The 17,807-nt window shown below is 51.6% G+C and overlaps 1 protein-coding gene across 1 annotated transcript in view; it reads left to right on the top strand.

The window, feature by feature from the left end:
• The window catches only part of cfap100 (cilia and flagella associated protein 100), a 74,228-nt gene that overhangs the window by 31,690 nt on the left and 24,731 nt on the right, over window positions 1–17,807 (top strand). The window contains exons 7-9 of the mRNA XM_078210034.1: window positions 1,051–1,214; window positions 6,221–6,301; window positions 7,387–7,580. Of these exons, the coding sequence (XP_078066160.1) occupies window positions 1,051–1,214; window positions 6,221–6,301; window positions 7,387–7,580 (439 nt within the window). The remainder of the gene's footprint in view (window positions 1–1,050; window positions 1,215–6,220; window positions 6,302–7,386; window positions 7,581–17,807) is intronic.

Below are 17,807 nucleotides of genomic sequence, written 5' to 3'. Positions count from 1 at the left end.
TTGCAGATGACACCAAGGTTGGTGGCATAGTGGACAGTGAAGAAAATTATTTAGGATTGCAATGGGACCTTGATCAATTGGGCCAGTGGGCTGACAGATGAAGATGGAGTTTAATTTAGATAAATGCGAGGTGATGTATTTTGGTAGATTGAACCGGGGCAGGACTTACTCAGTTAATGGTAGGGCGTTGGGGAGAGTTATTGAACAAAGAGATCCAGGAGTACCGGTTCATAGTTCCTTGAAAATGGAGTCACAGGTGGACAGAGTGGTGAAGAAGGCATTCGGCATGCTTGGTTTCATCGGTCAGAACATTGAATACAGGAGCTGGAACGTCTTGTTGACGTTGTACAAGACATTGGTAAGGCCACACTTGGAATACTGTGTGCAATTCTGGTCACCCTATTATAGAAAGGATATTATTAAATTAGAAAGAGTGCAGAAAAGATTTACTAGGATGCTACTGGGACATGGTGGATTGAGTTATAAGGAGAGGCTGGATAGACTGGGATTTTTTTCTCTGGAGCATAGGAGGTTTAGGGGTGATCTTATAGAGGTCTATAAAATAATGAGGGTCATAGATCAGCTAGAAAGTCAACATATTTTCCCAAAGGTAGGAGAGTCTAAAACTAGAGGGCATAGGTTTAAGGTGAGAGGGGAGAGATACAAAAGGGTCCAGAGGGGCAATTTGTTCACACAGAGGGTGGTGAGTGTCTGGAACAAGTTGACAGAGGCAGTAGTAGAGGCGGGTACAATTTTATCTTTTAAAAAGCATTTCGACAGTTTCATGGGTAAGATGGGTAGAGAGCGATATGGGCCAAACGTGAGCAATTGGGACTCGCTTAGTGGTTAAAAACTGAGCGGCATGGATAAGTTGGGCCGAAGGGCCTGTTTCCATGCTGTAAACCTCCATGACATTCATTCACTCTCCCACATTCTTTATCAGGGCCTCACAGGAAAACGGGAAGAGATGAAAGGAAGTTTGGGAATGGGTGTGTGGGAGACGGGTGCATTTAGTTGATGTTTAGCTAATAGTTTGTGATTTATGTTCAGTACTCACTGACCATGAAGAAGGATGAGATGAGGAAACTGGATGAAGTGGCTGCAGCAGAGGAGAGGAAACTGGAGAAAGCCGAGCAGTACCTGGAGGAAGATGCAGCCATGTTTGACGAGTTCTTGAAGGAAAACGACAAGAATTCTGTGGAAGCGATGCGCATGTAAAATTTGAACTTTTCCTATTACCTGACAAGAGACGAAAGGTTGATGATGAGTTTGAGATAACTGTCGCTCTAGCCACAGGGTTTGTTATTGATGTGGATATTCCCTAGAAATCAGAAGGCATCACTTTGTTGCTGCAGAGTCCATGATCAGACGGTACTGGGCGCATGGTAAAGGCAAAACACTGCCGATGTTGGAACCTGAAACAAAAACAGAAAATGCTGGAAAATCTCAGCAGGTCTGACAGCATCTAGGGAGAGAGAATAGAGCCAACGTTTCGAATCTGGATGACCCTAAATGTTGGCTCTATTCTCTCTCCAATGTTTCGGGACATCCAGATTCTAAACATTGGCTCTATTCTCTCTCCGCAGATGCTGTCAGACCTGCTGAGATTTTCCAGCATTTTCTGACCTGATGCGTGGTGTCTGGTTTTGGTCCCCTCACTTGCTGGTTGATATTGTGACCTTGGCAAAGGTTCAGAGGAGAGCGAAGAGAATGATTCCTGGCTTAAAGAGCTTTCAACTCTCTGGAGCGTAGGAGGCTGAGGGGTGACCGTATAGAGGTCTATAAAATAATGAGGGGCATAGACAAGGTAGATAGTCAATATCTTTTCCCAAAGGTAGGGGAGTCTAAAACTAGAGGGCATAGGTTTAAGGTGAGAGGGGAGAGATATAAAAGGGTCCAGAGGGGCAATTTTTCCACACAGAGGGTGATGAGTGTCTGGAACAAGCTGCCAGAGGCAGTAGTAGAGGCGGGTACAATTTTGCCTTTTAAAAAGCATTTAGATCGTTACATGGGTACGATGGGTATAGAGAGATATGGGCCAAACCCAGGCAATTGGGATTAGTTTAGGGGTTTACAAAAAAAGGGCAGCATGGACAAGTTGGGCTGAAGGACCTGTTTCCATGCTGTAAACCTCTATGACTCTATAACTCCTCAGGCAGGCTGAGGGACCTCTGAGTAATCTGAGAGGCGGCCAAGAGGGGGGTTCAGGATTTTGAATCAGGTACAATGTGGGAACGCCAATATCGGTCCAAGACTTGGCGGTGATACCACATGCTGCAGCCGTAGCTTCACCAGGCTGATACCCCATCTGTGGCTTTGCCTGGCGCTGCCCCTGACATTCCTCATTGATGGGAATGGCTGATGGTGAAATGATGGCTGCTGAGATGACCGATTGTGACTGAATACAATCTTGCTGCTGCTAATCATAGAATCATTGAGTCATTCAGCGCAGAAGAGGCCCTTCAGCCCATCGAGTCTGCACTGACACATTAGAAACACCTGAACTCTCACCTAATCCCATCTGCCAGCACTTGGCCCATAGCCCTGAATGTTCTGATGCGCCAAGTGCTCATCCAGGTACTTTTTAAAGGATGTGAGGCAACCCGCCTCCACCACCCTCCCAGGCAGCGCATTCCAGACCCTCACCACCCTCTGGGTAAAAAGGTTTTTCCTCACATCCTCCAAAACCTCCTGTCCCCCACCTTGAACCTGTGTCCCCTTGTTACTGACCCTTCAGCTAAGGGGAACAGCTGCTCCTTTTCCACCCTGTCCATGCCCCTCATAATCTTGTACACCACGTTTGGGGCACAATTCATCTGGACCTGGAGATTTATCCACTTTTAAGGCTGCCAACACCTCCGATACCTTGTCCTTCCCGATGTCAATTTGCTCAAGAACCTCAGTCTCTCCCTGAATTCCATATCATCGTCCTCATTCGCTTGGGTGAAGACGGATGTGAAGTATTCATTCAAACACTCTACCAATATCCTCTGGCTCCACCCACAGATTAACCCCTTGGTCCCTAATGGGCCCTACTCTTTCGCTGGTTATCCTCTAATGACCCACAGCCCTCGTGGATGTCCAGTTTTAAGGGGGGTCTATTTTTTATCTGTCCCCTTGCGCAGGGTGGTAATGCCACACAACATGATGCAGGTGAACTGTGCGGAAGGAACTTTACCTCCAGAATTAATCAATTATTTCAGTTTAACGGATTGGAAAGGAACAAGGAAGGGAGTTTAAACCATGTCCATGCAGGGCCAGCCTGAGTATCGAGCGATGCATCACTTGCCAGAGTCGTGAGCCTCTGGAATGCGTGGATGTTGAGATCCTTGGGTCTTTCAGAGGAAGCTGAACTGGTCCCTGGTTGGGTCAGAAATGATGTCACACCGAAGGAAAATGTCCTTCTACAAAACATGTGCTTTTATCACATCTCCTGAACTGGTTTTCATTGGCTGAGGGGTTGGAGAAACATTTCTCAGGGGATTTTATCACAAATGGTCTGTGGTTATGTCTCTACCAGGACATTGCATGGCAGGGGGTACCCGGCTGGGGGTTGGCTGGGGGTTGGCTGGGGGTTGGCGGGGGGTTGGCGGGGGGAGGGGGCGGGCCTGGAGGGAGGTGTGGGGCTGGGGGATGTGAGGAGGAGCTGTCCCATCACAATGTTCAGCCATTGTGGTTTATGGGGAGAGATTGTTGGAGCCCAGGTCTTTTCCTGCCTATCTATTCCATATTTTGGAGAGGAGCTGGGATTGTTAAACTTGGAAGAGGGAAGATTAAGTGGAAATGTAATTTCAAATACAGCTCAGTCAAATAAAGGTAACTGGCAAAGGGACAAGAGGGTAAATGATAGTCCCACCATGATAGTCCCACCACTCGCTATCTCTGTAACCTCTCCAGCCTCTCAACGCTCTGAGATCCCTGCATTCCTCCGATTCCGGCCTCTTGAGCATCCCCTGATTCCCATCATTCCACCATTGGCGGCCGTGCCTTCAGCTGCCTGGATTCTAAGCTCTAGAATTCCCTCTCTAAACCTCTCCAGCCCTCTTACCATCATTATGATGCTCCTAAAACTTCTCTCTTTCACCAGACTTCTATTTACTGACCTATGATCTCCTTCCGTGCCTCAATGTCCAGCTTAGCTTGATAACTGCTCCTGTTAAATGCCTTAGAAAAGTTCAGTCCATTTGATAACATACAGCGAAAAGTATTGTTTCTTGCGCGCTAAACAGACAAAGCATACCGTTCATAGAGAAGGAAAGGAGAGAGTGCAGAATGTAGTGTTACAGTCATGACTAGGGTGTAGAGAAAGATCAACTTAATGCAAGGGAGGTCCATTCAGAAGTCTGACAGCAGCAGGGAAGAAGCTGTTCTTGAGTCGGTTGGTACGTGACCTCAGACTTTTGTATCTTTTTCCCGACGGGAGAAGGTGGAAGAGAGAATGTCCGGGGTGCGTGGGGTCCTTAATTATGCTGGCTGCTTTGCCGAGGCAAAATAAACTCAGCTAATATTCTGGGGACCCAGGTTCAAATCCCGCCACGGCAGCTGGTGGAATTTGAATTCAATACAATATCTGGAATTAATAATCTACTGATTTTTAAGGTGCTATATAAATACAAGTTGTTGTGTTTTTTTTTGGACAGCGCTGATGTGATATGTATTACTTTGTTAAAGACGTGTATTAAAAGCTAGTTATCGTTGGTGATAATTCAAGTCCCTTCAATTGAGCACCTGGAGTGGTTTCACTTTGGACTGGGTCCAATTATTCCCCATATCAGAATAGTTTTTTAAATTCATTCCCTCATCGCTGTTAAGGTCGGCAGTTGTTGCCCATCTGAGTTCCAAAGAAGAGTCTCTCTCGCCACAGACGCTGCCAGACCTGCTGAGTTTTTCCAGCATTTTCTGTTTTTATTTGTGATTTCCAGTCGTTCTGAAGGCGATGGCCGAGTGGTATTATCGCCAGACTATTAATCCAGAAACTCAGCTAATGTTCTGGGGACCTGGGTTCGAATCCCGCCATGGCAGATGGTGGAATTTGAATTCAATAAAATAAATATCTGGAATTAAGAATCTACTGATGACCATGAAACCATTGTCAATTGTCGGAAAAACCCATCTGGTTCACTAATGTTCTTTAGGGAAGGAAATCTGCTGTCCTTACCCGGTCTGGCCTACATGTGACTCCAGAGCCACAGCAATGTGGTTGACTCTCAACTGCCCTTGGGCAACTAGGAATGGGCAATAAATGCTGGCCAGCCAGCGACGCCCATGTCCCACAGATGATTTTTTTTAAAAAATGTATTGCCCCTCGTTCTCCTGAGGGGGGCGGTGAGCTGTCTTCTTGAATTCGGAGCGGTTTTTGATATAACTTTGGGAGTCACTGTCCACTTCAGGGGGCAGGCAGTTGAGAGTTAACCACGTTGGTGTGGACACTGTAGTCACGTATAAGCCCAGAGCGAGTAAGGTCGGCTGGTTTCCTTCCTTAAAGGACATTATGGGAAATAGACGGGTTTGTACGGTGATTACACACCTTCACGGTCACTTTTCCAGAATCCTGATCTTTTATTATTTAATAAAAAACTGAATTCATATTTTCAAACTTCCTTCTCTGTTCTCTGGAATATTCACATTTACAATGTGAAGGCAGCTTGTGACGGACTCTGAGAAATGTGACTGATATTTCTAGTAAAAGAAATACTGTGAAATTTGAAACAGGAACAGAGACTGCTGGAAAATCTCAGCCACTCTGGAAGGTTAAAGTAAAGTAAAGTTTATTTATTAGTCACAAGTAAGGCTTACATTAACACTGCAATGAAGTTACTGTGAAATTCCCCTAGTCGCCACACTCTGGCGCCTGTTCTGATCAATGCACCCTAACCAGCACGTCTTTCAGACTGTGGGAGGAAACCGGAGCACCCGGAGGAAACCCACGCAGACACAGGGAGAACGTGCAAACTCCACACAGACAGTGACCTAAGCCAGGAATTGAGCCCAGGTCCCTGACGCTGTGAAGCAGCAGTGCTAACCACTGTGCTACCATGCCGCTTCTGTAGGGAGAGAAACAGTGTTAACGTCCCGAGTTTGTTCTGATGAGGAGTCAGAGGCAAAGTGTTAACTCACTCCCTACGAACATTGCCAACCATGCTGAGATCTTGCAGCATTCTCTGTTCTTGACTGAAATCTCTTTGCTGCCGCTTTGAGTCGATTGAATTTCCATTTACAGAGCCGAGCGAGAGACAAAACTGAAACTGGATAAAGTGGCCGAGATAAAGAAAGTGACGACGCAGATGATGGCAGTAAAAAAGTGAGATCATGAAAGGTTTGAAATATAATGGAGAGAAAGTGTTTCCACTGGCTGAGAGGGAATGCAGGCAAGCAGAGGCAAGCAGATTTAAGATATTAAATCCCAGAGGAGGGAAGGAGGAAAAGAATATTTAGTCGGCGAGTTGTTACGATCTGGAATGTGCTGCCTGAAAGGATATTGGGACCAGGTTCACTAATAACTAACTCAAAAATACTTGGAAAAGAAACTTGCATGGCCACGGGGGGATGGAAATTACTCAGAACCTCTTTCGGAAACAGAGACCATGATGGGCCAAATGGCCTCCTTCTGTGCTATAAGATTGGTTAATTTCTGAAATTTCAGCTGGAAGATATCCAGAAACGCAATGCTAAACATTTGCAGCGAGGTTTCATAAAAGGCGGAGAGCAAACATTCTCCCCTTGTCAGACCTGAGTGCTTATTGAGTCTAGCGTGGTGTGGGAGCGAGGTCTTTAGTTCCTGATTTCCGTTGTGCCTCGGCTGAAGATAACCGGAGGAAGGGTTTTCCGAGGTTGACCTTAGGGTTAGAGAGTGGGGGTAAAAGTAATCGACGTGGGCCTCAAGTTCACAGGACAGTGGCTCCTGGGAGTTACCAGGGTTGGGGCAGTGAGGACAGGGGTCGCGGTGGTGAGGTCAGGGGTCGGGGCGGTGAGGTCGGGGCAGTGAGGTCAGAGGTCGGGGCGGTGAGGTCAGGGGTCGGGGCGGTGAGGTCAGAGGTTGGGGCGGTGAGGACGGGTCAGAACGGTGAGGACAGGTCGGGGCGGTGAGGTCAGGGGTCGGACAGTGAAGTCAGGGGTCGGGGCGGTGAGGTCAGGGGTCGGGGCGGTGAGGTCAGGGGTCGGGGCGGTGAGGTCAGGGGTCGGGACGGTGAGGACAGGGGTCGGGGCGGTGGGGTCAGGGGTTGGGGTAGTGAGGTCAGGGGTCGGCTGGGCTTTGCCACATCATCCTCATGTTCGGCCGAGATGAACCTCGCCATTCCCAGCATCGTCTGAGAGAGAGAGAGGCGCTGGCCCCAATCGGAACGCAGCCATTGATTTTGTTTATTCCTCTGACTTGTGATCTGCCAGTGATATTGTCAAGTTTGAAGAGACGCTGAAGGATTACCAGATTTACAGGGAATTCCTCATCAAACTCTCCCCCAAGGAATGGAAGGACGAGAGGGAGAGGAAAAGGAAAGAAATGAAGATGTCACAGAACTCCACAAAGGATAAATCTGGGGAAGTCCTCAGTAAAGTACTTCCGACTCCCACCCTCCTGCGGAGTGAGTACCAAAACTCTCCGAGATTTAGCAAAGTGATTTGTATTGAAAAGTTTAAAGTTTATTTATTAGTGTCACAAATAGGCTTACATGAACACCGCAATGAAGTCACTGTGAAAATCCCCTGTTCAGAGTTTTTTAAAAAGATGTAACAAGGAGAGTGGATGAGGAGGAATGGGGCACAACTTTCCGGAGCTTTCCCATCCCGCCCACCACAGGAACCGTAGCGGGGGGTGGCGGGGGAGGGCGGTGGGGGGGAGGTGTGGGGGAAGGCGGTTGGGGGGGGGCGCGGCGTGGGAGGGCGGTGGGAGGCGAGGGGGGGGGGACTATGCAGGGCTCCATTGACTTCAGCTAGATATTTCCGGGGTCTTTGGTTGACGCAGCTGGAGAATCCCGCCCAAAGTGTCACCTGCGGTGTGAAAAGCAGAGGGTCACCCGCCAGTGTTATTGGTGGGTATTTCTGCTGTAATTTTAGCCACGTAAATTATTTTTCACAGGTTTCACAAAACCATTGATTCACCCATCTCACCACTCCCCCTGCACTGACCCTCTGACAGTGCGGCACTCCCTCAGTACTGACCCTCTGACAGTGCGGCACTCCCTCAGTACTGACCCTCTGACAGTGCGGCACTCCCTCAGTACTGACCCTCTGACAGTGCGGCACTCCCTCAGCACTGACCCTCTGACAGTGCGGCACTCCCTCAGCACTGACCCTCTGACAGTGCAGCACTCCCTCAGCACTGACCCTCTGACAGTGCAGCACTCCCCCAGCACTGACCCTCTGACAGTGCAGCACTCCCTCAGTACTGACCCTCTGACAGTGCAGCACTCCCTCAGTACTGACCCTCTGACAGTGCAGCACTCCCTCAGCACTGACCCTCTGACAGTGCAGCACTCCCCCAGCACTGACCCTCTGACAGTGCAGCACTCCCTCATTACTGACCCTCTGACAGTGCAGCACTCCCTCAGTACTGACCCTCTGACAGTGCAGCACTCCCCCAGCACTGACCCTCTGACAGTGCGGCACTCCCTCAGCACTGACCCTCTGACAGTGCAGCACTCCCTCAGCACTGACCCTCTGACAGTGCAGCACTCCCCCAGCACTGACCCTCTGACAGTGCAGCACTCCCTCATTACTGACCCTCTGACAGTGCAGCACTCCCTCAGTACTGACCCTCTGACAGTGCGGCACTCCCTCATTACTGACCCTCTGACAGTGCGGCACTCCCTCAGTACTGACCCTCTGACAGTGCAGCACTCCCTCAGTACTGACCCTCTGACAGTGCAGCACTCCCTCATTACTGACCCTCTGACAGTGCGGCACTCCCTCAGCACTGACCCTCTGACAGTGCGGCACTCCCTCACAGTACTGACCCTCTGACAGTGTGGCACTCCCTCAGTACTGACCCTCTGACAGTGCGGCACTCCCTCAGCACTGACCCTCTGACAGTGCGGCACTCCCTCACAGTACTGACCCTCTGACAGTGTGGCACTCCCTCAGTACTGACCCTCTGACAGTGCGGCACTCCCTCAGCACTGACCCTCTGACAGTGCGGCACTCCCTCAGCACTGACCCTCTGACAGTGCGGCACTCCCTCACAGTACTGACCCTCTGACAGTGTGGCACTCCCTCAGTACTGACCCTCTGACAGTGCTGCACTCCCTCAGCACTGACTCTCCCACCTGACAGTGCGGCACTCCCTCACAGTACTGACCCTCTGACAGTGCGGCACTCCCTCAGTACTGACCCTCTGACAGTGCGGCACTCCCTCAGCACTGACCCTCTGACAGTGCGGCACTCCCTCAGTACTGACCCTCTGACAGTGCGGCACTCCCTCAGTACTGACCCTCTGACAGTGCGGCACTCCCTCAGCACTGACCCTCTGACAGTGCGGCACTCCCTCAGTACTGACCCTCTGACAGTGCGGCACTCCCTCACAGTACTAACCCTCTGACAGTGTGACACTCCCTCAGCACTGACCCTCTGACAGTGCGGCACTCCCTCACAGTACTCCCTCTGACAGTGCGGCACTCCCTCACAGTACTGACCCTCTGACAGTGTGACACTCCCTCAGTACTGACCCTCTGACAGTGCAGCTCTCCCTCACAGTACTGACCCTCTGACAGTGCAGCACTGATAGGAGGGTCGGAACTAAAGGTAGGGACTCAGGGTTGGTGTGTTGCCTACCTGGGGCTGGGGTCCGGGATGTGTCTGACAGGGTATTCAGGACTCTTAGGGGGGAGGGAGATAAACCACAAGTTATTGTACATGTGGGGACACACGACATAGGGAGGATAGGGGAAGGGGATATTAGGCAGGGATTTATGGAGTTGGGGTGGAAACTAAAGGCCAAGACTGACAGAGTGGTTATCTCTGGACTCTTGCCTGTACCACGGGATAGTTTAGAGAGGAATAGGGAGAGGGAAGGTTTGAATTCATGGCTGAGGGGATGGTGCAGGAGGGAGGGGTTCAGGTACTTAAGCAATTGGGGCTCGTACTGGGGAAGGTGTGACCTCTATGAGAAGGATGGTCTACACCTTAATCAGAAGGGGACCAATATCCTGGGGGGTAAATTTGCTAAGGCCATGCAGGGAGGTTTAAACTGATTCGGGGGGGGGGGAGGGATCCTGAGTAGTGGGGCTGAAAGTGAGGGATGCATGGATGGGGACTGCAATGCACGGCATTGCAGAGGTGGGGTGGAGCAGGGTTTGAAATGTGTATACTTCAATGCCAGGAGTATTCGCAATAAAGTGGGTGAACTTGCAGCGTGGATCAGTACCTGGGACTTCGATGTTGTGGCTATTTCAGAGACATGGATAGAGCAGGGGCAGGAATGGATGCTGCAGGTCCCGGGGTTCAAATGTTTTAGTCGAAGTAGGGAAGGAGGTAGAAGAGGGGGAGGGGTAGCATTATTGGTCAGAGATTGTATCACAGTGTCAGAGAGGAGGTTTGATGAGGACTTATCTGTTGAGGTAGTATGGGCGGAGATTAGAAATAGGAGAGGAGAGGTCACCCTGTTGGGAGTCTTTTATAGACCTCCTAAAAGTTCTAGAGAGGTTGAGGAAAGGATTGCGGAGTCAATCCTGCTTAGGAGTGAAAGTAATAGGGCAATTGTTATGGGGGATTTTAACTTGACTAATATTGACTGGAATTGTTATAGCTCTAGCTCGTTAGAGGGGTCAGTTTTTGTTCAAAGCGTGCAGGAAGGTTTTTTGACTCAGTATGTAGACAGGCCAACTAGAGGTGAGGCTATATTGGATCTGGTGCTGGGAAATGAGCCAGACCAGGTGCTAGACTTGGAAGTTGGTGTGCATTTTGGTGATAGTGACCACAATTCGGTTACGTTCACCTTAGTGATGGAAAGGGATAGGCATGAACCTCGGGCCAGTGGTTTTAGCTGGGGGAAGGGTAATTATGAGGCTATTAGGAGAGAATTAGGAAACATAGGTTGGACTAGGAGATTACAGGGACTGGGAACGTCCGACATGTGGAGTTTTTTCAAGGAGCAGCTACTGCGAGTCTGTGATAGGTATGTCCCTGTCAGGCAAGGAGGAATTGGTAGGGCTAGGGAACCGTGGTGCACCAAAAAAGTTTCTTTGTTGGTTAAAAAGAAAAAGGAGGCTTATGTTCGGATGAGACGTGAGCACTCGGGTAGTGCAGTAGAAAGCTTTAGATTGGCTAAGAGGGAGTTGAAGAGCGAGCTTAGAAGGGCTAAAAGGGGACATGAGAAGACTTTGGCGGATAGGGTTAAAGAGAATCCTAAGGCGTTCTATAGGTATGTCAAGAACAGAAGGTTGGTTAGGGCAAGTTTAGGGCCAGTTATAGATGGCAGAGGGAAGTTATGTGTGGAACCGGAGGAGATTGGTGAAGCATTGAACCAATATTTCTCTTCGGTGTTCACGCAAGGGGACATGAATATAGCTGAGGAGGACACTGGGTTGCAAGGGAGTAGAATAGACAGTATTACAGTTGATAAGGAGGATGTGCAGGATATTCTGGAGGGTCTGAAAATAGATAAATCCCCTGGTCCGGATGGGATTTATCCAAGGATTCTCTGGGAGGCAAGAGAAGTGATTGCAGAGCCTCTGGCTCTGATCTTCAGGTCGTCGTTGGCCTCTGGTATAGTACCAGAAGATTGGAGGTTAGCGAATGTTGTCCCATTGTTTAAGAAGGGGAACAGAGACTTCCCCGGGAATTATAGACCGGTGAGTCTCACTTCTGTTGTCGGCAAGATGTTGGAAAAAATTATAAGGGATAGGATTTATAGTTATTTGGAGAGTAATGAATTGATAGGTGATAGTCAGCATGGTTTTGTGGCAGGTAGGTCGTGCCTTACTAACCTTATTGAGTTTTTTGAGAAAGTGACCAAGGAGGTGGATGGGGGCAAGGCAGTGGACGTGGTATATATGGATTTTAGTAAGGCGTTTGATAAGGTTCACCATGGTAGGCTTCTGCAGAAAATGCAGATGTATGGGATTGGGGGTGATCTAGGAAATTGGATCAGGAATTGGCTAGCGGATAGGAAACAGAGGGTGGTGGTTGATAGTAAATATTCATCATGGAGTGCGGTTACAAGTGGTGTACCTCAGGGATCTGTTTTGGGGCCACTGCTGTTTGTAATATTTATTAATGATCTGGATGAGGGTATAGTTGGGTGGATTAGCAAATTTGCTGATGACACCAAAGTCGGTGGTGTGGTAGACAGTGAGGAAGGGTGTCGTAGTTTGCAGGAAGACTTAGACAGGTTGCAAAGTTGGGCCGAGAGGTGGCGGATGGAGTTTAATGCGGAGAAGTGTGAGGTAATTCACTTTGGTAGGAATAACAGATGTGTTGAGTATAGGGCTAACGGGAGGACTTTGAATAGTGTGGAGGAGCAGAGGGATCTAGGTGTATGTGTGCATAGATCCCTGAAAGTTGGGAATCAAGTAGATAAGGTTGTTAAGAAGGCATATGGTGTCTTGGCGTTTATTGGTAGGGGGATTGAATTTAAGAGTCGTAGCGTTATGTTGCAACTGTACACAACTCTGGTGCGGCCGCACTTGGAGTACTGTGTGCAGTTCTGGTCCCCACATTACAGGAAGGATGTGGAGGCTTTGGAGAGGGTGCAGAGGAGGTTTACCAGGATGTTGCCTGGTATGGAGGGGAGATCCTATGAGGAGAGGCTGAGGGATTTGGGATTGTTTTCGCTGGAAAGGCGGCGGCTAAGAGGGGATCTTATTGAAACATATAAGATGATTAGAGGTTTAGATAGGGTGGATAGTGATAGCCTTTTTCCTCTGATGGAGAAATCCAGCACGAGGGGGCATGGCTTTAAATTGAGGGGGGGTAGTTATAGAACCGATGTCAGGGGTAGGTTCTTTACCCAGAGGGTGGTGAGGGATTGGAATGCCCTGCCAGCATCAGTAGTAAATGCGCCTAGTTTGGGGGCGTTTAAGAGATCCGTAGATAGGTTCATGGACGAAAAGAAATTGGTTTAGGTTGGAGGGTCACAGTTTTTTTTTAACTGGTCGGTGCAACATCGTGGGCCGAAGGGCCTGTTCTGCGCTGTAATGTTCTATGTTCTATGTTCTATGTTCAGTACTGACCCTCTGACAGTGCAGCACTCCCTCAGTACTGACCCTCTGACAGTGCGGCACTCCCTCAGTACTGACCCTCTGACAGTGCGGCACTCCCTCACAGTACTCCCTCTGACAGTGCGGCACTCCCTCAGTACTGACCCTCTGACAGTGCGGCACTCCCTCAGTACTGACCCTCTGACAGTGCGGCACTCCCTCAGTACTGACCCTCTGACAGTGCGGCACTCCCTCAGTACTGACCCTCTGACAGTGCAGCACTCCCTCAGTACTGACCCTCTGACAGTGCGGCACCCCCTCAGTACTGACCCTCTGACAGTGCAGCACTCCCTCAGTACTGACCCTCTGACAGTGCAGCACTCCCTCAGTACTGACCCTCTGACAGTGCGGCACTCCCTCAGTACTGACCCTCTGACAGTGCGGCACCCCCTCAGTACTGACCCTCTGACAGTGCAGCACTCCCTCAGTACTGACCCTCTGACAGTGCAGCACTCCCTCAGTACTGACCCTCTGACAGTGCGGCACTCCCTCAGTACTGACCCTCTGACAGTGCGGCACCCCCTCAGTACTGACCCTCTGACAGTGCAGCACTCCCTCAGCACTGACCCTCTGACAGTGCAGCACTCCCTCAGTACTGACCCTCTGACAGTGCGGCACTCCCTCAGTACTGACCCTCTGACAGTGCGGCACCCCCTCAGTACTGACCCTCTGACAGTGCAGCACTCCCTCAGTACTGACCCTCTGACAGTGCAGCACTCCCTCAGTACTGACCCTCTGACAGTGCGGCACTCCCTCAGTACTGACCCTCTGACAGTGCGGCACTCCCTCACAGTACTGCATTGGGAGTGTCAGTCTGGATTATGGATCTCTGGAATGTTACTGGATCTGCAACGTTCTGACGGAGGTTCTGAGTGCGACTTACTGTGGAACGGCCGATGTATCTGAGCTGCAGAGCAGTGCAATCGATGGGCTGGAACACTGTTTCCTCAGGTGATGAATATGTTTCACAGGAAACCTGCACAACAATTCAGGCTATAGAATGAAAAGGAAAGTTAGCAGCAGCGTTTGAAAGTGTGTTCATGGATAAGATGGAGGTAATGGGTCTGTGGGGAACCCCCGGTATCAGTGCTTTTAATTCTGAGTTTTAGGTATTTAGCTCCTTATGACAGAATTTTGCAATTTGTTAATGAGTATGTAAATGATAAATAATGAGGGAGTTAATGCTTTTTAAAATAATTTAGGGGTGGCACAGTGGTTAGCACTGCTGCCTCACAGCGCCGGGGACCCGAGTTTGATTCCAGCCTCGGGTCACTGTCTGTGTGGAGTTTGCACGTTCTCCCCGTGTCTGCGTGGGTTTCCTGCGGGTGCTCCGGTTTCCACCCACACTCCAAAGATGTGCAGGTTAGGTTGATTGGCCATGATAAGTTGCCCCTTAGTGTCAGGGGGACTCGCAAGGGTAAATTGGGATTAAGGGGATAGGGTCTGGATGAGTTTGTGGTCAGTGCAGACTCGATGGGCTGAATGGCCTCCTTCTGCACTGCAGGAATGCTATTTTTACAATGTTGATAATTCTGGCATTCTCCACTGTGAAGTTGATGGCGATCTGATTCTGATCAGCAAAACTCACCGTCTTACACAGGCATTTCACAAGATAATTATTGATCAGCCGTGTGGAGCCTGGAGTCACTTCCAGGGCTGACCAGGTACAGGCAGCAGGGCTCCTGACAGGGACACCAGGGCTCCTGACAGAGACACCAGGGCTCCTGACAGAGACACCAGGGCTCCTGACAGAGACACCAGAGCTCCTGACAGAGACACCAGAGCTCCTGACACAGACACCAGGGCTCCTGACAGAGACACCAGGGCTCCTGACACAGACACCAGGGCTCCTGACACAGACACCAGGGCTCCTGACAGGGACACCAGGGCTCCTGACACAGACACCAGGGCTCCTGACACAGACACCAGAGCTCCTGACACAGACACCAGGGCTCCTGACAGAGACACCAGGGCTCCTGACACAGACACCAGGGCTCCTGACACAGACACCAGGGCTCCTGACAGAGACACCAGGGCTCCTGACAGAGACACCAGGGCTCCTGACAGAGACACCAGGGCTCCTGACAGGGACACCAGAGCTCCTGACACAGACACCAGGGCTCCTGACAGAGACACCAGAGCTCCTGACAGAGACACCAGGGCTCCTGACAGGGACACCAGAGCTCCTGACACAGACACCAGGGCTCCTGACACAGACACCAGGGCTCCTGACACAGACACCAGGGCTCCTGACACAGACACCAGGGCTCCTGACAGAGACACCAGGGCTCCTGACACAGACACCAGGGCTCCTGACACAGACACCAGGGCTCCTGACACAGACACCAGGGCTCCTGACACAGACACCAGGGCTCCTGACACAGACACCAGGGCTCCTGACAGAGACACCAGGGCTCCTGACAGAGACACCAGGGCTCCTGACAGAGACACCAGGGCTCCTGACAGAGACACCAGGGCTCCTGACACAGACACCAGGGCTCCTGACAGAGACACCAGGGCTCCTGACAGAGACACCAGGGCTCCTGACAGAGACACCAGGGCTCCTGACAGAGACACCAGGGCTCCTGACAGAGACACCAGAGCTCCTGACAGAGACACCAGAGCTCCTGACAGAGACACCAGAGCTCCTGACAGGGACACCAGAGCTCCTGACACAGACACCAGAGCTCCTGACAGAGACACCAGGGCTCCTGACAGAGACACCAGAGCTCCTGACAGGGACACCAGGGCTCCTGACAGAGACACCAGAGCTCCTGACAGAGACACCAGGGCTCCTGACAGAGACACCAGAGCTCCTGACAGGGACACCAGGGCACCTGACAGAGACACCAGGGCTCCCGACAGAGACACCAGGGCTCCTGACAGAGACACCAGAGCTCCTGACAGAGACACCAGGGCTCCTGACAGAGACACCAGGGCTCCTGACAGAGACACCAGGGCTCCTGACAGAGACACCAGGGCTCCTGACAGAGACACCAGGGCTCCTGACAGAGACGCCAGAGCTCCTGACAGAGACACCAGGGCTCCTGACAGAGACACCAGGGCTCCTGACAGGGACACCAGAGCTCCTGACAGAGACACCAGAGCTCCTGACAGAGACACCAGGGCTCCTGACAGAGACACCAGGGCTCCTGACAGAGACACCAGAGCTCCTGACAGGGACACCAGAGCTCCTGACAGAGACACCAGAGCCCCTGACAGAGACACCAGAGCTCCTGACAGGGACACCAGGGCTCCTGACAGAGACACCAGGGCTCCTGACAGAGACACCAGGGCTCCTGACAGAGACACCAGGGCTCCTGACAGAGACACCAGGGCTCCTGACAGAGACACCAGGGCTCCTGACAGAGACACCAGGGCTCCTGACAGAGACACCAGGGCTCCTGACAGAGACACCAGAGCTCCTGACAGAGAGACCAGGGCTCCTGACACAGACACCAGAGCTCCTGACACAGACACCAGGGCTCCTGACACAGAAACCAGGGCTCCTGACAGGGACACCAGGGCTCCTGACACAGACACCAGGGCTCCTGACAGGGACACCAGGGCTCCTGACAGAGACACCAGAGCTCCTGACAGAGACACCAGGGCTCCTGACACAGACACCAGGGCTCCTGACAGAGACACCAGAGCTCCTGACACAGACACCAGGGCTCCTGACAGAGACACCAGGGCTCCTGACACAGACACCAGAGCTCCTGACACAGACACCAGAGCTCCTGACACAGACACCAGAGCTCCTGACACAGACACCAGGGCTCCTGACAGAGACACCAGGGCTCCTGACAGGGACACCAGGGCTCCTGACAGAGACACCAGGGCTCCTGACACAGACACCAGGGCTCCTGACACAGACACCAGGGCTCCTGACAGAGACACCAGAGCTCCTGACACAGACACCAGGGCTCCTGACAGAGACACCAGAGCTCCTGACACAGACACCAGGGCTCCTGACACAGACACCAGGGCTCCTGACAGAGACACCAGAGCTCTTGACACAGACACCAGGGCTCCTGACAGAGACACCAGGGCTCCTGACAGAGACACCAGGGCTCCTGACAGAGACACCAGAGCTCCTGACAGAGACACCAGGGCTCCTGACACAGACACCAGGACTCCTGACACAGACACCAGGGCTCCTGACAGAGACACCAGGGCTCCTGACAGGGACACCAGGGCTCCTGACACAGACACCAGGGCTCCTGACACAGACACCAGGGCTCCTGACAGAGACACCAGGGCTCCTGACAGAGACACCAGGGCTCCTGACAGGGACACCAGGGCTCCTGACACAGACACCAGGGCTCCTGACACAGACACCAGGGCTCCTGACAGAGACACCAGGGCTCCTGACAGAGACACCAGGGCTCCTGACACAGACACCAGGGCTCCTGACACAGACACCAGGGCTCCTGACAGAGACACCAGAGCTCCTGACACAGACACCAGGGCTCCTGACAGAGACACCAGGGCTCCTGACAGGGACACCAGAGCTCCTGACAGAGACACCAGGGCTCCTGACACAGACACCAGGGCTCCTGACACAGACACCAGGGCTCCTGACAGAGACACCAGGGCTCCTGACAGAGACACCAG

Source organism: Mustelus asterias, chromosome 3 (assembly GCF_964213995.1).
Source record: "Mustelus asterias chromosome 3, sMusAst1.hap1.1, whole genome shotgun sequence".
NCBI lineage: Eukaryota > Metazoa > Chordata > Chondrichthyes > Carcharhiniformes > Triakidae > Mustelus > Mustelus asterias.
Note: the sequence above shows the minus strand (reverse complement) of the source record. Positions and strands in the feature narration are given on the sequence as shown.